A 27,626-nucleotide genomic window follows, 5' to 3' on the forward strand; every position below is an offset into this window, starting at 1 on the left:
CATAAATGCTAGCTGTTATTACCCAACTTATCTGCTTCTCTCCTGGAAAAAAAAAAAAAAAAGTTCAATAGGAACATGCCTTATATTTCTTCATAACTCCCAGAATGCAGCAGAGAAATACTAAATGATTAGTCATTTAATTCGAATAAACAAAGATTTAAAGTGCAAGACCTTATGTCAGGCCCTGGGGATACAGAGAGAAGGACAGGAGGTCTTGCCCTCAAACACTTTAACTTCTTCTCAGAAGAGGGGAAACACAACTAGGATTTGGAGAAAGGAATGTAGGCTCCCACCCCCAAGAGGAAGGGCCCTCTAAGTTGAGCTTTAACAGAAAGCAAGGATGCTGAAAGGGGGAGGGGAGGAAGAAGGGGAGTCTAAATCCTGTGTGAATGCTTGCAAAAGGAAGATAGAATTTTGAGTTCGAGAACAGCATGTACTAGTTTGCCTGGAATGTCAATTAGGGAAAGCCCAAATACTAATGGGAGGAGTTCTTTATCTTAGAGGAAGGAAAGAACCATGAAAAGTTTTTGAGTTTAAATGATCAGATCAGTGCTTGAGAAGGATTATTTTGTCAACTGTGGAGAAGATCATTTGGCAAAGGCAGAAACTGGAAATGAGGAGAGCAATTAGGACATATTACAGTGACCCAGGCCAGAGGAGGCGATTGATGGTAAACCCTTAAAGAGACTTAGCAACTGATTGGCCGTGGTAAGTCTGGAAGAGGAGTCACGAATGATTCTGTGCTTACCAACCTGAGTGACTGGAAGTAGGTCGGTGGCTTCAATTTGTTGCTGTTGTTCAGTCATCCTTGTTCAGTTGTGTTCATGACCCCACTTAGGTTTTTCTTGCTGAGATTATTGGAGGGAAGTGTTTAATGGGTTGGGGTTAAGAGGATACATTCTTTATTGTGCCTGCTGTGCTTACACCAGCTTCTTGGAGTCATAGGTGAGAGTTCAGTGGATCAGGTGGACGCCAAAGATGGAAAGCAGCCCTTAAAAGGGATAGGCAGTCCTCACCTCAGAGGTATTAGACTTCCCTTGACTATATCCCTATTCCATCTGAATGTTACAATTAACAAAACTTCCCTCCGTATCCTATACCTCCAAATTTCTGATACTTTATCTCTCCCATCTTGTTACCTTTGTTACAGTGAATCAGAACAAATGAAGTAGAACTTCATCCATGGAAAATTGTGTATGGAATTTGTATCTGAAAAACTTTAGACATTAATAGGTACCATTTGTTTTTTAGGCAGTTTAGCCCTTTCCATCTCCCTTCTGAACAAAAATTCCCTGGGGTTTTCTTGATTTCTCTGATGTGCTGGGGGTGTCAACCATAGCACATTCAGATTCTTCCTCATCTGAGTCATTAATGTTTTCTGAACAATTATCTAGCTCAGTCTCTCTACAATTGGGGGTTGGGCCTTTTTCTCAAGGTTCTCTTGGATAACTCTCCATAATTCCTTTTCTCCTGTTCTCCAAAAAACCAGACTAACTTCCTAATAGTATGATTTGTCTGTGCAGAGACCAGACCATTTTCAGGAGCCATCTTGTCACTGACAAGATGTTCAATCTTTCAACTATGTAATTATCCTCCTTATCCAGAATTCATTATTTGAGTTTCATGGTTGTGAAGGTTCATTTAATTTGTAATTTCATTGGTGAAGGGACTTTCCAGAGTGTATGCTTCCTTTATTAAAATAGAGCAGTGGCAACTATTCTGAAACTTAAGAGTTTTAGACAGTTGACCAGGAGCATTAAGAGGTTTTTTTGATGGCTCTACAGTCACCTTGAGGAGTATGTTGGAGGCAAAGATTCTGAGACTAACTCTGAACCAGCTACTGATAATGTCTAACTTAGTGCTCATCAAAATAGATGGATGCATTCTTCTTAGTCCAAGCTTCAAACAACTCTAGAGGTTTGGTCTCAGAACTTCCAACGGATTGATCCCTTCAAAACCTTAAACTGCAGTTTGTGTATGGGATAAAATGTCTTACTCCCATTAAGTCCTCTGCTGAAAAATGCAATAGTTTTCTAGTGACCTTTGCTCCCTTGCTAAAAGATTATTTCTTCACATCAATGGGTAGCATAAATAGATAGTTTGTATATATGTATGTCAGTATTGGTGCATATGTGAGGAAATTGATCAAATCCATTTTTCATTCCTACATTTTAAAAAATTGCTTTCAATGGATCAGGCCAGATTGACTCCTTTTGCTCAGAATTTAGTTTTTTAGTGCTTTTCAAGTATATATTGCCAAATGAAACCATTGAGTGATTTAGCATTGATATAATTCTTCCCAAATTTCTGATAGTCATCCAGTTATTTAAAAAAAAAAAAAAGTTCCTGTGGATTTCTGGGATGTGACCAGTTAAGGAATTCCTTCTATTTTAGATTTATATTCTCTATTTTGAAACTTGTTATAAGAATTCAAAAAAAATCTCTTTGTATACAATTTTATCATGCTATTTTTTTCTGGAACATTTGGTTAAATAAAGGCTAAAAAATGATTCATGGATAATAATATTAAGGGAAGATCTTTTTTTTTAAATTTTAAACATTCCTCAGATCAGAAATCAAAGAAAGGCCTGAGCTTTCCAAAGTGATTTAGCTATTTGTAAAAGGATTCTTCTAACTGGGAATATCTGATTATCATTATGACATGTAAATATTCCCCTCTTAGCCCACTGTTAATTTTCCAAATATAGTTTAATCTGTAACCTGACTTAGTTTACCTATACAGTCTGTTTAACTAGATCTATTTCCTTAGAGGGTGTAGGAAATCATGGTTTTATTTACCTAAATGTGTTCAACCTTGATTACCTAAGAGGAGACATGTCAAAAGTTATTTCCCTATTTCTGGGATGTAAGTATGTCTATAAAAAGCCATTTTAGAATCTTAATCTTTGTTAAGAGTTATTTTTCTATCTCCTGAACCTGTACTTAGATTTTTTTACCTCTAAAATTTATGCATTGTGATAGATTTATTCAGCAGCAGTTTACCTACCATACAAATCCAATGGAGAGATATTTCTCCCATAATAAACTTATATATTTGGCAAAGGCTCTGCAAAATGAGCACTTGTCAATTGACAGCTTCAAATCTGCATCCTCCTGCTATTCTAAAACTTTCCTCTTAGCCTCACAGAACCTAAGAGTTGAAAGAGATCTCATTCTCTCTATTTTATCAATGTCCTTTCTTAAATTATGATACCCAAAACTGAACACAATACTTAAGATGAGGTCTTTTGAGAACAGATTAGAGGGGAACTCTCTCTTCCCCGTTCTGTGCTGTGCCTTTTGTGGTTATCATCTCATATTTATGACTCATAGTGAACTTGCAGTCCAATAAAACCCCAGATATTTTTCAGAATTGCAATTTCTCCTTGGTTTCCCCATTTTATTATATCTGTGAACTTGATTTCATCTCTATTGAATTTCTTATTGTATTGAGAATAAGATTATTCTAGTCTGTCAAGATTTTTTTGGATCTTGAATCTGCTATCCACTGAGTTTATTGTTGTTCAGTAATTATTTTTTCATTTGTGTCCCCAATTCTTTGTGACCACATTTAATGTTTTCTTGGCAAAGATATTAGAGTGGTTTGCCATTTCCTTCTCCACTGGATTAAATACCTATAAATTTGATTATTATATCACTGACTTTGTCAAAGTCATTGATAAAAATTATAATTAGCAAAGGGCCTAACCAGATCCTTGCTGTTTTCCCTTGGAGTTCTCCTACTACTTGGACATCAAACTCTTTGATCTTGGTCATTCAACCAATTCTGAATTAATCTAATAGTATTATTGTCTAATCCATCTTCTTTTTTTTTTTTTTTTTATAAGAATAGTATGAGGTTTATTTAAATCTGATTTATCTAGATTTTAGTAAAACTTATGATAAATATGTCCATAGTATGCCAAAAAGGAAATAGGATTAAGTCTATCGTGTCCCATTCTTGAAGAGAGCAGTTTGATGCTTATTATTCCTGTTTCATGTCCTAGGTATTTGCCAACCCTCTCCTTAACAAATATTTCTAGGATTTCTTCAGAATTCAGAAAGAAACTTACTGGCTGATAAATAGAAGATTTTGTCTCCATTACCACAATCACAATTCTTTTTTTTTTTTTTTTAATTGACACAAATGTCTATACTTTTCCAATATTATGGCCTGTCTCCCATTTTCCATAATCCTTCCACTAGACCTGTCAGTGACTCATCAGTCATATGAGGAATAATTTTTCCTCTTTGTATATTCAGAGAATGTTGCTCATATGGAGCAGGTATTTTGAATTCACAAAAGATGATTAGATATGCTTTCTTACTCTTTTCTTTTCTTGGGTCCTGGAATAAGTTCTTCAGTGTCTGGGGTAACTGACTTTCCACTGCTGTTTCTTGATGATGGTTAGGTGGGTTAGGTTAGGTTAGGGTCTATAGTCTTTGTAGAACCAAATTTCTATTTATCTCTTAAGTGAGTCCAGCATGTCTATGTCTGTCTAAACCACAGCTCTAACAAAATATAGCAAAAAACAAAACACACAAAAAAACCCCTAAAACCAAAACCAAAATAAAATATAACAAAATATACAGATTTGTGGCTTTACTCTTCTTATATCAGGTTGCTATGATCTTTGGCTTTTTTTTTTTTCTTTTTTTTTTTTTTTTTCTGAGGCTGGGGTTAAGTGACTTGCCCAGGGTCACACAGCTAGGAAGTGTTAAGTGTCTGAGACCACATTTGAACTCAGGTCCTCCTGAATTCAAGGCTGGTGCTCTATCCACTGTGCCACCTAGCTGCCCCCTGCTATGATCTTTGGACCCAGGATCTTTTGTCTTTCCTGGAAGAGTGTTCACAATTCCCATATCCAAATTGACCCACTATCCTTAATTTCCAGTTCTTTGTTACCACAAAGAGAGCTGATATAATTATTTTAGTACATAGAAATTCTTTTCCTTTTCCCCTATTCCTCTTGGGAAATAGACCTCATAGTGGTAGGATTGGGTCAAAGGGTATAGGCAGTTTAATAACTCTTTGGGTATAATTCCAGCTTGTTCTTCAAAATGGTTGAATCAGTTTACAATTGGGGCAGCTAGATGGCGCAGTGGATAGAGCACCAGCCCTGAATTCAGGAGGACCGGAGTTCAAATCTGATCTCAGACACTTAACACTTCCTAGCTGTGTGACCCTGGGCAAGTCACTTAACCCCAGCCTCAGGAAAAAAAAAAAAAAAGAATCAGTTTGCAATCTACAAACAGTGTATGTGTCCCAATTTTTCCATGTCCTCTCCAACATCTGTCATTTTCCTCTTCTATCATTTTAGCCAATCTGAGAGGTATGAGATTTAGTTTGGGAAGGGATCTTAGAAGATACTGACTGCAAAATGTGTGTGACACACAAAAAAGTTAAGAAACCCTAATTTAGAAACATTTTTATTTATATAACATAACATAAAAAGAGAATTCAATATATTCAAGATTGTTTCAATTTGCATTACTTTAAGGAACAGTGATTTAGAGCATTTTTTTTATGTGACTATGTATAGTTTTGATTTTTTCATTGAAACACTTGTCTATTCAGACCCAAAAATCAATTGGGGACTTTGACCATTTATCAATTGGAGAATGACTTGTATTCTGACAAATTTGACAAAGTTTTCTTCATATACTTGAGACATGAAATCTTTATCTAAGAAACTGTCTCTAAAGATTTACTCCAAATTTACTATTTTCCTTATAATTTTGGCTACAATGTTTTTACTTGTTCAAAGCCCCCTTTAAATAGTATTTTATTTTTTATTTTCCCAAATACATATAAAGTCTTTGTTAGCAACTTGTGTCCATGGGAAGTTCTAATAACCCATGCTCAAGTTTTCTCCCCAACTTTTATCTCCAAAAGGATGTGAAATGTACCCTTGGTTGTGATATGGATAGGTCTTTGTGTGTGTGTGCCTTGGAAATTACTTCATATCTCTCTAAATTGTATCACAGAGAGCTCTCTCAATACTTTGTCATCCTGTTTTTCAGGCAATCCAATAAAAGGAGTCCCCTGTGGGGCTCTTAGGTTCACTATTTCCCACCAATATTGATACTAATTTTAGCTTCAATCACATTCAACTATAGCACAGCTTAAAAAATGCATTAGTTATAGGAGAACCATGAGTTTGGGCTCTAAAAGTTACATGAAAGGAAACAAACATTTATCAAGCTCTTACAATGTATCACACATTGAGCTAGCTTCCTGTAGGGGTCAGTTTTCATTAGAAAATCCTTTTGTGCAGTCACATTCTAAAGAAAGGAAAATATGCATGCATTATATTGATGTGTGTGTGTGTGTGTGTGTGTGTGTGTGTGTGTGTATGTATGTGCGTATGTGCTTATATTTCTATGTATATACATAAAAGAGGGGGAATCTTAAATTCCTACAATGCTAAGGCATTAGAAAATAGATACCTAGAACAAATCTCCAAAATGTAGCAATTGGGACACTTCTTGCATTTTGGTCCCCAGAAAAGGTATCCCAAGTTTCAGGGGATCATTATATAATGAAAACCATAGTCCACAAGCTTACTTTTACTAGCTAATCAGTGGGCACATCTGTTTTTTTTTTTTTTTAAATACCTTTATAAATAAAATAACAAGGAAAGACTTCTCTCCTGTCATGAGAAACATATTTTCTTCCAACATATATATATATATATATATATAGCACCTACCATGTAGTAGGCACTATGCAAACTGCTTTAAAAAGACAAAAAAACAAATATTATTTCATTTGATCCTACAACAGTTTTATAATTTAGGTACTATTGTTATTTCCATTTTTGAAGTTAATGGATTTGCCCAGAGTTACATAGATCGTTAATGTTTGAGGTCGGATTTGAACTCAAAGCTTCCTGTCCTCTCTCCCAATACTATACACGGGAAACCTCACCCGGCCCGGACACGGAAAGGATTGACAGATTGATAGCTCTTTCTCGATTCTGTATATATACGTGGAATATATATATATATATATATATATATATATATATATATATATATATATGTATGTATATATACGTGGAATATATATACGTGGAAAAACTAATAATAAAAAGCCACACTTGCAAAGATAATAGGATTGGAGAATTATAGATTTATAGCCAGAAGTGTTATTAGACATCTGAGTTCAAATGCAGCCTCAGACATGTAAATTGCTAGTGAATCTGAGGAAGTCATTTAACCAAGAAATTGATTTATTAGAAAAGGTGAACTTGGAACAGAAAACGAATATATTCTTGTTTCCATATAGAGCATGTGCGGGTGTGTGTGTGTGTGTGTGTGTACTGTTTTTTTCTACTACAAAATGGATACATAATAATAGCACCTATCTCCCAGCTCTGTTGAGGATCAAATGAGATATTTGTAACATATTTAAAATATTGCCTGGCAGAGATCACTGATTGAAATCCAAGTCCTTTAACTCCAAATATCATATCCTTTTCAATGTAACCAGGATCATCTCTACATGTGAATAGTGCATGATTAGGGTAATCGATACATAGTGACATTACATATGCTGTCTCTTTGGTGATGTCTTCATTTTGTTCTCTGCTATGTATCTCTGATGTTATACTCATCAAAATTCTCTCTGCTACCATATAGACTTCAGCTCTTCAGAGCCATCTTTTGGACTCAGCTCACGAATCTGCTAAAAGTATAGTGATTAGGAAACCTCTCCTGAAAAGGTCAGGCTGATAATATTTACATACATAGTGAGGATATGAGCTATCACAGCTAACTTAGGATGCTTAAAATAGCAAGTAGAACGTACCCAGGCTAACATTAAATGTATTCTGTTGAATTCTTGTGTCTGGTGCTGATTCAAGTTATAGCCCCAGATATCTATCTGATTTAGAGTTAAAAGATTACCTTTAATTCTTAAGCCATGATGGAAGTTCTATATTCCCTAAACACATGAAGCTGATGAAATTTCCCCACGACTCTTTGGAAGCTTTGTGGAGATTTGGAGTATGATGGTCATCTTGCTTCTAAGATTCAAGAACAGTAGTTGAGTGAAATAGGCAAGTCCATAACTCTACCTGCATGGCCTGCATTTCTTCTTTCAATATGTATGTTTGCCAACTTAAAAAAGGAAAAAGTAAAAAATTTTGACTTTTGTGCTTCATATTGTCCAGAGCACTTTTATACTCACATTTACTGTTTAAATTTCATGACTGATCCTGCCTAGGGCATTGCCAAACCTCCCCAAAGAGGGGTAAGAGATGAAAGATTGAAGTTATTCTTAGACTAATATAACTCTTCACCTTACTTACAAGATCTAGTTTAATACAGTAGACTTTGAGGTGGCCATATCTCGAAAACAAATAAACAACCCTCCCCTTACCCTCTCCCAATCTACTCTATTATCCTGGTATAGTACAAGAAAGTACAATTGTAGATGAGGGCCTACATATTAGCTCTAGAATCCAATTGTTTCCCTGGATGCAATGAATCTTTGCAATTCAGTGTGCTTTAAAAATGTGTGTCAATTCATATACAAGAGTAAAAGATGGGTTGAACAAAAAATATTTTAAAGAGAAAAGATAAAGAAAAAAATCAGGGTGAAAGAAAGATGAAAATAAAGTTTTCATAGAAAGACAGGCTTAAAAGGAGAGAAGGAGAAATGTAACAAAGTCTGGTAAAAAAAAAATCATCTCTATACAGAAAGGGAAGAGAAAGATTATTAAGTCATCATGTGATAATGTATTTAAATATAGAGCTATTGTCATGAGATGAACCCTCTTCATTGTCCTCCTGTTGAATCTTGCTCATTGTGTTAAAAGTTTCTCTATAAATATACTCATTGATTAAGCTAGGAAGGCTGACCATTATAATCTTGAAAATCATAAAATATTAGTATTAGAACAGGAAGAGATTTTACAGATTATCTAATTCATTCCCCAATGTTTAAGCTTAAACCTAGGAAGGTAAAATGATTTGTCTAAGATTACAAAATTGGTTTACTGGAAAACCATAACGGAAAACTTAATATATTCTTGCTTCCATATGGGGTGTGTGTGTGTGTGTGTGTGTGTGTGTGTGTGTGTGTGTGTGTGTGTGTGTGTGTGTATGTGTGTGTTTGTAAAGCTTTTAGCTCTTTGATGATATGAGTTGCAGATATGGTTGAAACATTGACATAATGTACATCATAAAGAATTCATGAGGGAACTTGGAGTACCATACAATGAGGCAATCAGAGAAGATGTCCCTTCCAGTTTTAATATTTAATGAACAAGCTTGGATTTGAGAAATCATCATCATCATGAAATTATAATCTCTTTGAAGGCAGGGACTGCTTTTAAGGATTTTAGCACTTAGCATGGTGCATAGCATACAGTAGGTGCTTAATAAATGATTAATTATTAATTATTACAATATAATTTATTATTGATTTTTATTGAGAATTAATATTATCAGTAAATTACATGATATATTACTATAATACAATAATATAAGATTTATATATTCACTGATTACTAATAGTGATAACTAACATATGAACTTCAATAATTACTAAGAACTTTATGTGTGAATATTTCCAGATATTATATAATAAATCTGTGTATATTCACATATATGAAGTTCATGACATTTATTGAAGTCCTACGTGTGAAGTATCATTTTATGTGCATACATACATTTGTGTACATATATGTACACCTTCAATAATGTATATCTGCATACATATCTACAATCATACAATATACAACACAATATCACACACAGATAATACACATACAGATGTGTACATATCTGTAAATATTTATTTATCATTAATTTTTTTTTTTTTTTTTTTTTGCTGAGGCAATTGGGCTTAAATGACTTACCCAGGGTCCCACAGCTAGAAAGTGTTAAGTGACTGAGATTAGATTTGAACTCAGGTCCTCCTGACTTCTGGGCTGGCACTCTTCTCCACTCCATTCTCCAGCTGCTCCTCTTTTATATTTATTTATGCTTTATAAATGAACAAAGGTTAATACTAATGTGCATCTCCCAGAAAGCTACAAAACCTGATAGACTGGTTGATGTTACAGTCTACTCCCACACTAAGAAGGAAATGTTAAAATATATTAAAAAAAAAAAAAAAAAAAAGATTTTTTTTTTCTTTTTAAAGCAGATAGCTGTGATTTTTAATTGTTTTTTCTAATTTAAAAAAAGCTGGACTTTTATGGATGCTGAGGCAATTAGAGTAAGGCAGAGTATGTTTACTATCTTGGTAGACATAATTCTTTTGGAATATCTATGAAAATTGGTAGCTAATTTAAAACTAGATTTAGAATCTTGAAGTGGTAACCCATAAGAGCTTACGAGAATTTTAGACATCATCTCCAATTCCCTCATTATTTGACTTTACGCTTTAAAAAAAAAATTAATTTGATGGAAACAAATTTTGCAAATATATAACCATCACCAAATTGTTTGCTTCCTCAGGTAGGGAAGGAGAAAGGAGAAAATTTGAAACTCAAAATTAAAAAAAAAAAAAAAAAGTTTAAAATTGGTTTTACACATGACTGGAAAAAATAAAATATATATCATATAAATTACATATAATATAAAAATATAAAACATTTTTCAAATTAAAAAAAAATAATTTGCACGAACTGGAAAATGTAAAACACATCTACGTTTAAAATGGGATTCAATATATAAAAGAATGGGAAATATTTATTATTTCTTTTCTTCAAATCCAAAAGATCGTTCCAATTTTTTTGTTATCTAAGGTGCATCTAGAGCCAGCCCTGCAGTCACTGGGGTTCAACAGCAAAGAACTTAATTGATGGCAGCCCTTGAAAGACCGAAAGGGTGTCCATGAAAAAAAAAAAAATTAAGGTGAAATATCAGTCTGCAGTCAATAAAACCAGTTCCTGAATTAAAACATTTCTTGAACACTTGCAGGAAATATGCTGCCTGCTTTCTCTATAAGTTTCATAATAATTAATCGCTATAAATATTATTAATAGATTCTACAATGGATCCGGGTACACACCCAGAAGAACGTGATGACAAATTGGACCCTGATTTCTTTCCCCTTTAGTTTTGGTTTGGTACAAAATGATATTAACATTTAATTCAATGACTGTTCTTATAATGTCTGGGAGGTTTTAATTCATTAAACAAGTTCGAATCCAGTCTTTTACTAAAAATGTGAGGACATTTTTACTCGAAATTATGTAAAGAACAAGAAATAAAAGAAAGCCAGCTGCCGCGCTCATAAATTTATTCAAAAGCCCTTTCACGGAACTCGTTGCTAAGGAGCCTCGTTAGCGCAGTAGGTAGCGCGTCAGTCTCATAATCTGAAGGTCGTGAGTTCGATCCTCACACGGGGCATCCGCATTAGTTTTTCTTTCCTCCTGGGTTTTTAAAATATAAAATTAATGTTAGAGATTTAGGGAGGATGCGGCATAAACTAGAAGGGGAGGGCTTACAGTTCGAAAGTGATTTCTTGTTTTCTCTCTCTCTTTTTTTTCTTTAAGTTGTAAGAACCGGCGCATTTAGGGTTAAGAAAGGAGAAAACGCCCTGCCCCCTCCTCTCCTAAGTGGGAATTACTCTGCTCAGATCTGGCTCCTTGGGGAGGGGACAGGCGGGCCCGGCGCGTCGCCGCTACAATGTAACCAGATAGGCTGGGCTCCTGGCGGAATAGCTAAAGCCGACCGAGCCGTACCGGGACGGTTGGAATCGCAGCAGCGCCTTCTTGCCTCGGCCCCGGTTTTCTCATTTGGATAAATGAAGGGATAGCGGTGATTTTTGAACTGCTTTTGTGTCTTTGTCGGGGAGTGTGAAACCTCCACCCCTCTCTTCTTAAACCGCTCCCCTCCCCCAATTACAAATCAAGAATTAAGCGCCTACTAGGTGCTCAGGGGAAACAAAGGAAGGCTCCCCAGCTCTCAGACTTCTCTGGATCTTGTGTTAAATGCATTGAGCTGTAAGTGAAACCATCCTGCAAGAATACAATTGGCCACTTAGTTGGGGTCAGTCCCAGCTCAGACTTTAGACTTAATGCAGGGTATGTTTTGATGTGACTTTATGGCCTCCCTCCCCCCCATTATGTCAGCTCCTTGGAAGCGGGGGTTGTTCCATTCATTACACGTATGCGCCCCCCACCTGGCATACAGCAGGTGCTTCATATGTGATTCAGCTTCTTTCTTTCACTGTGCTTGTATACCTGGCATACTGTGGGCGCTTAATACAGCCTTCGAGTCCCTGCAGTAGGGTTGTTTTATTCATTGTACTTGAATGCCCAGCACCTGGCACACGGTTGGTGGTGCTTTATAAATGCTTGTTGACGTCCTATGGCACATGAATCTCTAGAGGCTCCCTTCTCAATGGGGAGGGGGAGCAGCTGCAGTTTGCGCCGCCGCTGCGGGTGGAAAGCTTGGCTACCCTCCCCTCCTCTTTCCCCCCAACTCCACCCCCGCTCCTCCCGGCTTCCTTCGGCGCAGGCGCAGTACCCTCGCCGGCCGGCGGCCCCTGGGGCGGAGAATGCCTTCAAAGGGCCGGTTTTAGACTCCAGGTGATTGGAGAGGAGGGAGGCGTGGCTTCGGGGGACGGGCTCGTCCGCTCTGTGTTGTCACACGGGAAAGGGAGGGGGCGGGGCCTGACCTCCTCGGGAGGAGGGGCAGAGAGCATGGGGCGGGGCTAAACTCGGGGAGGCTGGAGTAAGAGCGTGTGTACCCTCGGGCGTATAGCGGGATTGGCCTAGGCCGGGAACCGACTCCGTACCTGCGGGGGTAGCAGAGGCTGCTGCGCGGTGCGGGGGCGCAGGCGCGCGCGTGCGCGGACACCGCGGCGGGGGCGCGGGGGGTGCTGGGGGGGGGGGCCGTCACACAGGAGCCGGGATGGCGGTGTGTGCCCGGCTCTGTGGGGTGGGTCAGTCCCGGGGCTGCCGGAGGCGGCAGCAGCGCAAGGGCCCGGCTGAGGCGGCGGGGGCGGCGGCCGAGAGCGAACCTGACACGGACCCGGAGGAGGAGAGGATCGAGGGCGCCCCGGCCATGCCCAAGCCGCCGGGGGCCTGCGGGGCCGCGGGGCACGGGGGCGCGGGGGACCCGGGGGCGGGCTTGGCGGCTGGGGGCGCCGGGACCCCGGCCTCAGCCTGCCCGCAGACCCCTGCGGCCCCGGCGCGCTGCTCGCTCCTCGAGTTGCCTCCCGAGCTCCTAGTGGAGATCTTCGCCTCTCTGCCCGGAACCGACCTGCCCAGCCTGGCCCAGGTCTGCACCAAGTTCCGGCGCATCCTCAACACCGACACCATCTGGAGGCGGCGCTGCCGGGAGGGTGAGCGGGCTGGTGGAGAGGAGGGGGCAGGGGAGGGGGCGGCACTGTGCGCGCGCGCGTGTGGACAGGGGAGGGGGCGGCACTGTGCGCGCGCGGGAGGGTGTGCAGGGGAGGCGTAGAAGTGTGTGAAATGCAAGTGAAGGAATGTTTGCACTAGGGAAGGGGTAGTATGGGGAAAGTGACTAGGGAGGGGGAGGAAGTGGATGTGCCTTCGAGAGAGGGGACAGCGACTAAGTGCAAGGGAAGGGTAAGTTGGGGTGCAAGAGGAGGGAGAGTACACGTGTATGCAAGAGATAGTGAGTGTTCCGGGGAGAGTGTGCATGTGTGTGTGCAGGAACAGGGGGAGGAGTGCGCCTGTGATGGGGAGGGGGCGGAGAATGGGGAAACTCAGGAAGGCCCTGGGTCAGCCCGTCAGCCAGCTTTATTAAGTGCCTCCTTTGTGCCAAGCACTATGCTGGGAACTGGGGATACAAAAAGAGGCAAAAGACAGTCCCTGTCCTCCAGGAGTCCACGTGAACTACCTGGGAGCTATCGACAAATAGGAGGTAATCAAAAGAGGGAGATCAGGAAGGACTTTCCATTGTGTGTGGGGGAGAACTTTGTACTGTGTGGTGGGGTAGGAGGCTAATTACAGGGCCCTGTGAGGGGGAATTCACCAGGACCATGTGTGTATGTATGTAGGGGAAGCGGGGGCGTCACTGGGCTCTGGGGGGAAGGTCTGTGTAGGTATAAAAAAACCTTTATTGAGTACCTACAGCGCTGTCATGTGCTCAACGAGTAGTTGTACTGGGGATCCAGTATTGTTCTATATGACCCCCGAGGCCCCTCCTGAGTCCTAAATTTTGATACTGGGGTTCCAGGTGATGAAAGGGAGGGAAGTTTGTGTGGCGGAAACAGTGATCTCTTTGGGGTGCTGAGGGAAAAGTTTCGAAGTGTCCGTGCGTGTTTTAAAGGACCTGATGGTTTTTTTTTTTTTTTTTTTTTTTTAATTTGCTTCATTTACATTGTCAAAGATGGAAGATGTTGGCTAAAAACAAACAATTTGAATCTAAAGCACATCTTTTGGTGTATATAGTGGATAAAATTGGGTAAGATATTAAATACAATTTTCTTAGCATATTGGATTTTGCTTGATATAGAAAGCAACTTAAAGCCTACATAAAGGCATAAATAACTAGGACTTTATGTGCTTTGGGAAAAGTCAGCTGCTCATCTGAGAATGAGCAACTTTAGGACTGTTGAAATCAAAACTGAAAAGATGACAATTATATCAGGTATTTATATACATTTATAACAGCAGAGAATAGTGATGAAAATAGGAAATTATTGCTTTGATTTTTATGGATGATCTTGCTGAAATAAACTGATTTTATCACTCTATTCTGGACTGTCATCTTTTATTTAGATGTATTTAGATGTAATATCTCTGCTTGATGCCTGGTTAGAGGAGCCTAAATATGTGCTTCTTATCTGTCAATGCTGAAGAATGTATGGTAACTTCGGTAAAAACAATACAAATTCACCTACTGATAACATTATCCGTAGAATCATCATTATTTTAAAGGATGGTATCTTAATTGTGGAGAAGAAATGAATACATTTGAGTTGTCCACACTCAGTAAACATTTCTTAAGGATCTAGTAGGTTCTGGGGACACAAAAAGAGGCCAAAGACAGTCCCTGTTCTCCAAAACTCAGTCTAGTAAAGGAGACAATATGCAAATACAAACAAGCAAACTCTTTACAGTATATATGGATATAAAGAAAGTAATGAGGAAGGCACTAGAATGAAGAGAGGTTGGAGAAGGCTTACTGTAGAAGGTGGGATTTTATTTGGCACTTAAAGAAAGCCATGGACAGATCATTTTGAATAATTAAAAAAAAAGCCAATTAGAAATAGGGAAAGAGGGTCTCTTTTAATGTATCTTATTTCACTACAGAGGCAGTCTGAGTATTGGTTCAATTTCAGGTTGACAGAAGAACCTGTATTTTTACATAGTGCTTAGGGATGATTTTAGAAGTCTTAATGTCAATATTTAGCTAATTTGAATTAAATTTTTTTAAGCTTCTTATGTACATTATCTTAGACTTGTATGCAGAACATACATATGGGCTAAATTCTCCTCTGTTTTAAAGAACAAATCAAGGTAAAACCCAGCATTAGCGTTAATTTTTTTTTTTTTTTTTTTTTTAACAGTTTGGAGCTTTTAGGTTGACTGTATATGGAATACTTTTCAGATTTGCTATTGTGATATGCAGTGCAGGTTAATTCCATTTCAGAAGATGACTTTGTGCTTTTAGTGGGAAAGGCACAGAACCAGATAACACTTGCCATCTTTCAGAAATATGAAAGCATGATTTTTAAAAGTAAGGTAAACTTTTTCTGAAATCTAACTCTTTTGGAAATTTGCAGCAAATTGTGTGTAGTTCTATAAATCATTTTTTTCAATGTTCTGAGATTATAACCCAAATATATTTTATCAGTGACTATAACTTGATTTATTTTTGTTAATGCATAACAATTTACTGAACACTATTGAAATCATTATAGTCAGCTTTAACTCTGAGAAGCTTAAAACATTATCCAGGGAGTGGCTAACAAAGACTGAAGTGCTCAAAAAAAGTGGCTTTAAACTAAGGGAACAGAAAGCAGACTCTCTTAGTGGTTTTTACATAAAATTTCCCTATAGAGCCTTAGAAAGCAGATAGAATATTAGAATTTTATAGTTTTGGATGACTTGCTTTGTGTGTCCCTAAAGCTCAGCTTTTCCATTTTAAACATGTCATTAGGAGAAATCGTTTATGTCATACTTGAGGGGTGGATGTTTTCAGGATTCTTATAATAATATTTGTAAAATATTTTAGCTGAAGAAGAAAAATTCTAAAATTTTTAGTCTTTTATTTTTATCCAGGGTACCAGAGTTTCTATCCAAATTAGTTGTACATAGTCAGAAATTCTCTTTTCCTATGATACTAATCTCTGTTGATGACTAAGTAGGAAATGTATAATTACCAACATGCTTTTTATCTAGATGAAAAAATGAAAAGCTGTCTTGTGTATATATGAAGTAAGGTAGATGCTTTTGTTGGCAAACTTCAAGATTTTTATTGACAGTACATATGATAAATTAATATATAATATTATATAAATAATAAATAAAGCCACTGACTCTCCCTTGATTTGTTCAGAGGCCATATAGACCAGGTTGTATCATTTTACTTCCCCCCTGGTTTTTTGTCATCTAAAGTCTGTCTGGGTTAACTGATTACCTTTGAAGAGCCTTTTTAAGCTTAGGAGGAGAGAGGAGAGATTCTAGTTCTGGAAAATGTTAGACAAATTAGAAGGAAAGTTGCGTTTGTTATGTAAAGTATTGTTCCATGATTGAGGGTTGAGGGAGGGTTTAGAGATGCCTGAGCCTGAGAATAGAATGAGATAATATTTGATGCAAGCATTTATTATTATCCTGTTTTCAGGACATAACAGCTGCCTATGAAAAAGAAAATGTTAAATGAGGGGTTTGGGAAATGCTTAGCAAAGTGCCTAGCACTTAATAGGTGCTTAATCAATGCTTGTCCTGTCTTGTGTCTCCCCCTCTCCCACAAATCATTTAAAAACAACCCTTTATTTATAGTATATTGTTATATCTGACTAATTTATACATATGGACTGGCCTCCGTGATCATTGAACTCTCTCTGATACCAAGGAAAAACATTTATGTAAAATAAACTGACATGCAAACTTCTTGTGACAGTATATGCATCATTCTTCATCTTACTGCCAAAATCAAGAAAATAGACTTTATTATAATTTGTCATTAAACTTCCTCAGGGTTCTTTTCACTTATATCATTGTAGTCACTTTATATGTTCTAAGTTCTCACTTGATTTTTCATCAATTAATTATATGAAAGTTTCTTAAACTGTGGGTCTCAGCTTCATATAGGTTTCAGTAACTGAATGTGGACTTGGAAAAACATTTGGCAATAGTAAAAGGTTTTGAATGCAAGGACCAAAAATTAATTTTAATGAATCTGAGCTGTTTCTGACAGTGTTTGCAGTGTTTGTCTGTTTGGCTTCTTGAGACTTAACTTCAGTTCTGAACAGACAACATGCACACTTTGCATTGAACATGCATGAATGCTGCCAGAAACACCTTGGCTCAGATTCAAGATAGGGTTATGTAAAAATTTCTCTTGTGAGTGGAAGAAGTTTAAGAAGCCCTGAGCTAGATAACTTCCCATGTTTCAAAGGTCAGTGTGTCTATCATTTGTTACTCACTGTCAATAATATTCATCTACCACAGTTCATAGAATCAAAGGCTTTGACTTTTGGAAGAGACCTTAGCAACTGTCTGGGAAAAAAGAACAGCTCTCCATAACAAATCTCCTATGATATCATCAGACCTTGTACTGATCCCTAAGGTGAGGAGGCAGAAGCTGAGTGTGTGTTGGGAGGGGAGCTATGCGAGCTTTGGTTTGAATATCCTTGAAGGTGAGCACTGATGAAAAGGAGGTTTACAAGAGGCCAGGTGGAGAATGGGATAGTGAATTGATTAAAGGGGTGAGGTGTAGAAGAATTATCTAGTAGTGGTGAGGGCCCAATCAAGGTAACATGACATAAATGGCCAAGGAAGCCATGGTGATAAGGAGAGAGCCAGATTTCAGTATAATTGGTAAAAGGAGAGAATTATCATTATTTATTTATTTTAGGAGAGGAAACGATTTAGAGTGAAAGGAAGTTTGTTGCCTTTATGGAATAGGCATTCTACAGGGCATAGTGGAAGGGTTCAAGGATGTTTGGGTCAAACTTTGGAGTGAAAAGGTTGGGACAGAAATAAGGAATTGGGAGGTGGGGGTGGGGAATGTGGGGGGTGATGGCTTAGGGGAGCAGAATTACTGGGATGTTAAGGGTCTGACCAGGTGAAAGAATGTTTCTGATGGAGTGAAGGGCACCATTCCTCTTCCCAAAGGAAGCTAGAGGCAGATGCACGGCCCAGTGATCAGATAGGAGGTCCTGCTTTACTACTTCTTTTCTCTGCAGAGGGGGGAAGGGGAAATCAGACCTCCACAAAAGATGAAAAAAGTCCAGCACTTCCTCTACTCCCTCTTTCTCTTTCTTCAAGGGACAGACCCAGCAGGAGATGTAAAGCCTGAGGTCAAAAGGCACCAGAGGGCCTCCACAGTCCACCTAGGAGATCAAGCAGATGACAGGGGATAGAAGTTGGCTTGTGCTGGCACAGAAGGGAATTGTTGCTTTGAGGTAGTTAGAAGATGCTCTTGTGGGCTGGCTCTTGTCACCTTTACTCAGGAGATACAGGATAAAACGTCCAAGGGGTGGTCTGAGCAAGGTTTGACTCTTCTCCCCTGAGAAGGGTAGACTCCATGAGTTGGGAGGGGGTGTCTCTGGGGCAGATGGAAGATTCTAGGCCCCTTTTTGCCAATCTCTGGGGATCCTGTGCCCAGCAGGAGATGGAAGGTGCAAGGTGAGTGGTGGTTCTCTGTACTGTCAGGTGAGATTCCCATCAGGGGTGTTGTATTTAGCTCTGGGTGCTGCATTTTAGGAAGGAGTTGAGTCCCTGGAATGCATTCAGAATGGGGCAGGTTGGGTGGTTAAGGCCCGGAATGGTGTCACATGAGAGTCTCTTGAAAGAAGTAGAACTGTGGAGCTCTCCTGGGGATGTCAGGTTAGTCTTGTATACAGAATTGGTAGCAGCTGTAAAGAAGATGATTTTGTTTCTGTGTCAGGAAAAAGCTTCCTCCTGATGAGAGCTTTACAAAAAGTAGTGCTTGTTGTTCTGGACCATTAAAGGTCGAGGGCCTTGCTGGAAGTTTTCAGGAAGAGGCTGGATAATCCCTTGTTGGAGTTAAATTTGTTCGGGGACGTAGGACTTGATGGCTTCAAGATTCCATGATTTTCTGACCTTTCAAAGGAAGGTCTGTGAGTGACCACTTTGTTTTTGGGCTTTGTGCTTGAAGAAGAACAGAATGACATCACCATGTTAGGATCAAGGTGTGCAATGTCTGACTAATGAGACCCTCAGGAGCTCAGAACCCAGCTCGGGCACAAATAATCCACATGAACATCTGGAGTGGAAATGTCTTTGCACCTTGGTAATGAATTAGAAAATAAAACAGAGAGGTGAAGACATAGGACCTGTAGGATTCCAAGCTGGGAGTTATCGGCAATAGCCATAACATTGACAGAAAGGTTTGGAGAGACACCTGGCCTACTTAGAGGGAAATTCAGTTCAATTCAACAGACATTTGGTGCCCATATGAGCAAGGCACCATGCTTGTTTTTTAGGGATATAGAAGTAAAAAGAATTATTCCTGTCCTCAAGGACCCTGCATTCACTTGAGTGAGATAGACTACCTAGAGGTCTGTAGAAGATAGAAAACAGTGACAATGAAAGAGATGAGGAATATCTGAGGATTGAAGGAGGTGAGGGACCTCCAGAGAAGCAGGGCTGAGCAGTTAGGGGTTGAAGAAGGGTCGAATGATTCTGACTCATGATCTCTCTTCTAGTGAGTTATAGCTGCTTTTTGTTTTATGGTTTAATTTTTAGTAGGGATATCTAGATTAAGTTGGTCATTGGCTAAGAATCTTTTACTAAGAATGCAAGAAACTCACAGAACCCAGGGGTTCTTTCCATAAGGCATGAGTGAGGAGGACAGTACTCCTGGCATAAGGACTGCTTGGTTAGAAGCATGTTACGTGAAGAGTGTATTGTTTAAGGAAACCATCCTGTTTGTATATGACTGCAGAACAATATTGCAAAGGGACTAGGGGCCAGATTAACTGGCTTTGCCTTCTATCCAAGAGGCAATAGGAGTCATTGATGATTTTTAAGTAGAAGATGGTGGTGTGATACTGGTGTTAACCAAAAATCCAGTGAGATTCCAACAGAGAGAGTATATGTAGGAGAGGATTCCAGAAGGCCTAGGACAGGGCTGTGGAGGATATGCTTGGACATAGGCATAGGACCTGGATTAATTCAGGAAAGGAGACAGAAGGAGCAGTCCCATAGGCAGTAGAAAGCAGTGTAACAGAAAAATAAGGTTGGATGAGGGTGATTGGGGGAAAGCATTATCCATAGTGTTGAAAGCTGCAGAAAGATCCAGTAGGATGAGAATAGAGAAAAAGATTGTTGGATTGAGCAGTCCAGAAATTGTTGGTAACCTTGGAGATATGGGGCCTGGTTGAACAGTAGTCCCAGATGTCACATTTTAAAGGAAAGAGAAGTGAATAGAAAGGGAACAAGTGGATGCAAGGATTCTGGGAGAGGAGTTAGGCTGTGTAAGAGAGGGTTATTATACTTTTGCTTGAGACATCAGATAGCAGGTTCATAGGCTGATAGATGGAGAGCTGGAAGGGATGTTAGAGGAAGTGGAAACTCGAGGTTCAGTGCCTGGCCCATCCCTTGGAACGTGGGCCCTATAATTTTAGAGCCCAGTGCCCCTTCTGTGGTACCATGCTGGATTTTAGTTATTAAATGGACAATAGGGGAAAAGCCAGGAGATTAAAAAGAGATTACCGATTACTGATGAGAGAAGCACTCGAAGGCATGTATTTGCCCAGGATATACTTCAGATACCCATCTTAGAGCAGTGCTTCAGACTTGGCTGATTTTTCTCTATTCTTTGCCAGAAGATTTGTTTGGAGATTGGCAGTAGAGCCTTTTTAAACTTGAGTCACTTGTTAATGATTCAGCATATGAGGAGTTAAGAATTACCTTGTATTTATGTTGTTTTGTTTGGATGATCTCATCATCATGAGTGGCAAGTATGTCATAAATTTCCACAGATCTTCAGGCTTCCGTATATTCAGGTAAAAATTTTGAGTCAAACAGATGGCTTTGGTCTGAACAAACATACATGTTCCCTGACAGCTACAGAGCAGTTTTCTAAATGGTGCTCCTCTGTAGAGGGTATTACTAAATCAAGTGTTTGAACTGACAGCCTGCAATACGAAGATGTATTATTTACTTAGAAGGCACAGCCTGGCCGCATTGGTGACCAGCTTTTCATCATCTCTGAACTAATGGGTCTTACTCAGCAGGATGGAATTGTGTCTGAAGGAGAGGACATTTTGTTGCAAGCAAACATAATTAACTTTAAAAGCATTTAAGGATAGAGTTTATACAACGGATAAGCTGTTTTCAAGTTGGTGTCAAACACTTTTAAAAAATAATTTTTCTCCTTGAATTAGGTAAATGCTGAACATTTTGTCTTTTTTTTTTTTTTAACAAGGAAAGTTGAGTGAGTCTGGGATTATTTTAGCTTTTCCATTTCTGTTTTTATCAGAGGTTTTCACGAACATTAAGAAACACTTACTGGAAAGTATGTCCTAGAACTTGACATTTTTTTTTTTGTCTTTTCAGATTATCAAATATATTTATATACATGCATGTACAAATGTAATACATGTATATATATACATATTTATTTCATTTGTTTTTATCATGTATTTTTTTCCCTTGATCTCAAAATTACCATTTGATAACAAAATACACCGAATTTTCTGGTGTCAGTGTGCAGTATAGTTACCCAGACTTAAAAACATGAGCTCCACCCTAATTTCCCTTCCATGTTCTATGTAATACTAAGCACTATTGAATCTTCATTTGCACTACCTACTTTCACTCTATTTTTGTTCTTTAACCACCTTGCACCCAGACCATTGGTCAAGGGGAAGATAATATGTGCACTACCTTCTCCCAGTATTTTGTGAGAATCAGTCAAATAAAGTAGACAGTGCTTATGAAAGTGTTAGTTAATTATACAGTGCTTCATAATGTAAATTACTATTGTTGCTTTCCCTTCCGTGAACTTTCTCTTCCAGCCAAGCCAATCTTCTCATCCCTTAAAAGTACTGTTTGTATCTGTGCCCTTGATGGTAGGCCATTGTCCCAGTCTTTAGTGGTTTTCCCCCCATTCTTCGTCCCTCCCATCTTCCCCATTCCTCCCACCTCTCGGGTTCTACCTCTCCTTAAGGTTTTAGTTCACATTTTCTCTTTGGTTCTCTAGAATTTTGCTAGAGTGGCTCTCTTTCAAACTCCTAGAATATTCATCCATACTAGCAGTTCATAGAATGTAGTTGGTCAGTAAGCATTTTGGAGTTTGAGATTATTTTCAGGATGTCTGAGGGGAAAAAGGAAACATACCCAAAACAAACTCCAGCAAACTATTTTCATAATAATACTAAGACATTTTAATTTCTAATATGGTGACTATTGTTAATTTTTAAACTATTTTTTAATAGTCTAAATTGGTCCTGAGATTAAAAAGTGAGAACTGCTGATTTGTGCAGATATCTGACAACTTAAGCATCCTAAAAATAATGGTACTCATTTCCATTCCTCAGGTGATTAACTGTAAATATTAAACAATCTTAAGGCCAGAAACATAAGGTTTTTGCATTTTCTCATCATTGCTCTATCAGGGACAGGATTCACTATTAATAATAGTTTGTACTTTAAAGTTTATAAAATTCTATGTATATTTTATTCCCTCATTTGATCTAAACATACAGGAAACAGTCTTAAGGTAGTCACAGGGGCATAGGTCTGTCTTGCTTGTCTAGTCACTGGCAAAGCCGCAATTCAATGTAGGTGTTCTAATTGTTAAATGTAGAGCTACCTTGCAATCCACTACACTGTGTTCCCCCTCTCCCCAGGTTGAAGGAATGACATATTCATCTAGGTTGGTTGAAATGTGGATTGATTTTTCTGTCTATAGTCTTTTTCTATTTGACAGTCTCACTTTATAGGCCATTTTTTTGTTGATTTTATCATTTTTATAACAATTGTTTATTTAATGTCTACTATGAGCAAGGTGTAATGGAGCTATAAAATAAACAGTCCCTCATCTTGTACTTGGACCCTCTTGCCCTTAACAAACAACCATTTTTGCCCTTAACAAATAACCATTTTAAATTTCTTTTAACTCTTTTTCTTTTGGAAAAATGTTCCTGTTTTTTCCTAGTTATTTATTGATGTTATTTAATTTAATTGAGTGTTTATTTGATGATTTTTTTCCTAGTTATTTAATGATTTTGTTTGTTATGAGATTATTTTAATGTGCCTTTTGCTTTGAGAGAGACCGAGTCCTCGGTGTCAGCAGATTTCTGCAGAGCTCTGGTTCCCTGCGGTGTCTCTGTGTTCTAGTGTGTGCTCCTGCGGACCAGAACCATTTGCCCCCCCCTAATTTGGCCCCCCGGTGTGGAGCCCCGTGCCTGGCCTAGGGGAGCTGTCTATCAATGTTTCCTGATGGACATTCTAATGGAGAAACTGGGCTGGGAGGAGAGGTAGCTAAGCAGGAGGAGCCTTGAATGGCCTAGGAGGGTAATAATTTGATTACTCTTCTCTGAGGTAGAGTTGGAAAGCAAGGGGAATCTGGGTAGTTTGGTGTGCAGGCCAGAGAATGAAGTGACCACGGTTAGGGACTTCTAGTGACATTGCAACCCAGTATTCCTGCTCTGGGAGGAGCGGTGTGGAGGCCAGGCCTGCACTCTGAGGTTTGGGATATATTCCAGCTCAGAGACTGCGTTAAGTAGTTGAGGTCATACCTGTGACAGGGAAAGTTTCAGAGCCCTAAATTCATGGTGATTGTGAAATTGGGATTAAAATAGAAGTTAAAAGTTCATATTTGTTCTTTGCATTTTATCATCTTTCTACTCATTCTACTGTCTGTCTTCATGACCTAGAGGGTTTTTCCTTTAGAGAATTCTTTTTTTAAAATTTGTTCTTCTATCCATCTTTTTTAGTGCAACTGCAAACTCACATTGTTTATCATCTTAAAGATAGGGGAGGAAATGAGTCATTCCTTTGTCCTCTGATTTAAGAGTCCTGGAGATTCTCTAGAGTTTCTTAACCTGGAGCCCTTGGGCCCTTATGAGGTCTGTGGATAGGGGTCTCTTTATTTGGAGGGGAAAAGTGACTTCTGTGTTTCACTGACCCTTAAAACTGAACTTTAGCACATCCTTCATTTATTTCAAATCATTATTCCAAAGTGTCCCTAGTGCACTGGTCTGACAGAGATTATATGACACACACAACAATGGAGAATTTCTGATCTCATTCAGTCTCTATCATTTATAAACCTAAGATTGAAGCCCAGAGTGACTTGGCCAAGACAATATAGGTAGTGACCGGAAACACTGCTTTCCATTGCCTCTCCAGACATTTGATTGCTTTCTGCATTAATGAGAAATGTTCTTTTGGTTGTTGAAATGCTTTTGTCTGTGGTAAATTCTTACTTCCCTTCATACTTCTGTTGCTTGTACCCTGAGGATTCAGTCAATTCAAATAACAGATTATTTTAGATGTTATAAAACAGTTTTAAGCAAACACTAAAATTTTTATTTTTTTATTTTAAAATGTAATTTAATTTTTCTTCAGCTTATTTTTATTAAATTATAGCTTTTTATTGACAAAACATATGCATGGGTAATTTTTCAACATTGAACCTTGCAAAAGTTTCTGTTCCAACCTTTTCCCTCCTTCCCTTCACCCCCTCTAGATGGCAGGTAGTCCCATACTTGTTAAATATGTTAAAGTATATGTTAAATAATATATATATATATATACACATACATATTTATACAGTTATCTTGCTGCACAAGAAAAATCGGAATTAGAAAGAAGGTAAAAATAACCTGGAAAGAAAAACAAAAATGCAAGCAAACAATAATGGAAAGAGTGGAAATGCTTTGTTGTGATCCACACTCATTTCCCAGAAACACCAAAATTAAGAGTCCAAGCTGTATAAAACTTGGAGGGTTAGAACCTGTGAAGGATTGTCATTTAGGGTCAAATTTTCATTCTATAAAACTGTTTGTCCTTCCTGTACATGGTGTGCCAATCACAGAGATGAGCTCAAACCCAGAGCTGATTTGTACAACCCTTTGTACCCTTTTGGAAGACCTTTGCTTTTATAATCGGACTTTTTGGAAATCAAAGATTCTTGGAAAAGAGAGCAGGGTCTGGGACAAACAAGTTTTGAGTTTGTAAATCATAAACTTTGGCCAATTGGGGAGCTGCCTCTTATTTTACCACTTAAATTTCTTTTTAAGAGACCTAAGGAATACTATTTCAAAGCAGATCTAGTTCAGTCAGTCAACATTTACTAAGTGCCTACTATGGAATAAGTGTGCTGAGACTGGGCCACGAAAATATAGTATGGTGGGAGTATTTATGTTCTCTAGTCAGGGGTAGTAGATACATTATCCTAGAATACTCTAAAACATTTAGATATTGAGCATAATAACAAGGTTATATGGAAATAAGAAAAAAAAAAAGACCTGCAAGATGGAACAAAAAACCTTAAAGAGTAAATCCTGTGTCTTTAACATTTTCTAATACTGTTCCTAAAGTAGTATATTATAGATCTAGCATAATAGAATCCACCTTGTTGATTGTTTTGTGTTGTTTTTTTGTCCTTTATAACTTGGATTTGTTGACTTTTCTCTCCTATCTTTATATAGCTCTATCAATTAGTAAAATATCTAAACCTAGTGACAGTGGAAATACAAATACAGTGATGAAACAATCTGTGTTTGAAAAGAAAGGGGAAGGTGAAAGGAAATAAACATTTATATAGCATCTACTATGTGCCAGGTACTGTTCTAAACACTTTTACAAGGATTATCTCATAATATCCTCATAACAACTCTTGGAGGTAGGTGCTTTTGTTATCCCCATTTTGCCAGAAAGGAAACGGAGAGAAACAGGTTAAATGGCTTGACTAGTAAGTGTCTGAGGCTGACTTAGAACTCAGAATTTCCCAAGTACAGTTCTCAGTCTACTGTGTCACATTTTGATTTCTTGAAATAAAACTCAGAAAAAACTGGCTTTAGAAAGAAATACTGGTTTTAAAAGTGTTTAATATTCTCTGGACCCAGCCTGTTGTGTTTCAAATGGAACTATCTAACTGTGCTTTTTAAACCTAAATCACTTTGGCCAATGTCTAGAAATAGTCCCAACCCAGACCTCTGTGGGCTATGTTTTGAGCATTTAGAATGCCTTAAAAAATGGTGGCAATTGTTTTCTGTTCTGCTAGAAACTTGGGAATTCTCCTCCCGGACTGATATTTGTGTGGTGGTGAATTAAGGCATCTTTCTAGTTCGCACCCAGCCCCTGGTCTTTGAATGGGTTTGCTTCATACGGAGACTGGAGAAGGGTGTTAATTTGGAAAGGCCTAGGTCACCCTGTAGAGCCTGGGCCAGCTTGTCCCGTGGCTCTGGAGGAGAGAATGAAGCTGCTTCCCTTAAATGCAGCACCCTCGCAAAGTCAAGAGTCACCCTCGTGATGTGGCAGCAGGACAGATGCCACCTTATGTAACCTTCCCTTCTGAGGGGCAAGAAATGAAGAGGACAAGGACAGAGCAGTTCAGTGAAGGGTCCTGGGGGAAGGGCGGGAGGCTGTGGCAAGGAGGGATCCCACAAAGACTTCTCAGGGGAGGCTGAGGGAAGGAGGCAGCATATGTGAAGGCACTGAGGTGAGACAAGGAACAGAATGTGGGGCTGGAAAGGCAGGCCCAGTGGTGAAAGACTAGAAAGCGGCCCCTGGGAAGCAGTTTGAGTGGGGTTATGACCTGGTTCTTCTTTGTGCTGCAACTGTGCAGCAGGGAGGCCCGTTTGGGAGGCAGTTGTGATAATCTGGGGGACAGGTCAGGAAGGCCGGGTCTAAGGTCACAGCTTAGAGAGAGATGGGGTGTGAGTGGGTAAAAAAAGGAAGGTTTGGCACCTGATAGGCCATGCAGGTATATGTAAGCATTTTGTAAATTACATGATGATGAGGTTAAGTGACTTGCTCAGGTCACACAGCTAGGAAGTGTTAAGTGTCTGAGACCAGATTTGAACTCGGGTCCTCCTGAATTCAGGGCTGGTGCTCTATCCACTGCTCCACCTCATGATGACTATCATATATTTAAAAGGAATAGCAAATTGTATATAATAGAGCTGCAATGTTATGTAGTTACCTTTTTTAAGTATTCTGTTATTGAATTCCTTGTTTTATTCCATAAATTAAAATTTAGGTAAATTAAAAATAAAAGAATTTGTCTTAAGGCACAATAATATTTCATTTCATTTGTTCATCTACTTCCCAGTTATTATGTGTCTACTTCTTACTTATCTAGTATCTAATTTATGTCTTTTTTCCCCCTATTTATTACAAATAGTGATATTTGAAATACTTTTGTTTAACATAGGTCTTACTTTTGGGGATATAGTCTTGGAAGTGGAAACTGAATTAAAATGTTGTGTACATTTTTGTAAATTGTATGGTTCAATATTTTTAAAAATTCTGGACTTA

At 38.6% G+C, this 27,626-nt stretch overlaps 1 protein-coding gene and 1 non-coding gene across 8 annotated transcripts in view; both read left to right on the forward strand.

Moving 5' to 3' along the window:
• Positions 1 to 407: 407 nt before the first annotated feature.
• FBXO31 (F-box protein 31) overlaps positions 408 to 27,626 on the forward strand; it is a 60,101-nt gene continuing 32,882 nt past the window's right edge. For 2 of the 7 annotated variants that reach the window (XM_074286263.1, XM_074286264.1), the window contains exon 1: positions 12,868 to 13,312. In XM_074286263.1, coding sequence (XP_074142364.1) covers positions 12,880 to 13,312 — 433 coding nt within the window. In that variant the 5' untranslated portion in view covers positions 12,868 to 12,879. Of the gene's footprint in view, positions 771 to 12,867; positions 13,313 to 27,626 lie in introns of those variants that run through there. The other 5 variants (XM_074286270.1, XM_074286266.1, XM_074286265.1 and 2 more) reach the window with 5 other exon arrangements.
• Positions 11,298 to 11,370, forward strand: TRNAM-CAU (transfer RNA methionine (anticodon CAU)). The gene has a single exon. It is a non-coding gene; the product is annotated as a tRNA-Met (tRNA).

This window comes from Sminthopsis crassicaudata, chromosome 2, assembly GCF_048593235.1.
Source record: "Sminthopsis crassicaudata isolate SCR6 chromosome 2, ASM4859323v1, whole genome shotgun sequence".
Lineage (NCBI taxonomy): Eukaryota > Metazoa > Chordata > Mammalia > Dasyuromorphia > Dasyuridae > Sminthopsis > Sminthopsis crassicaudata.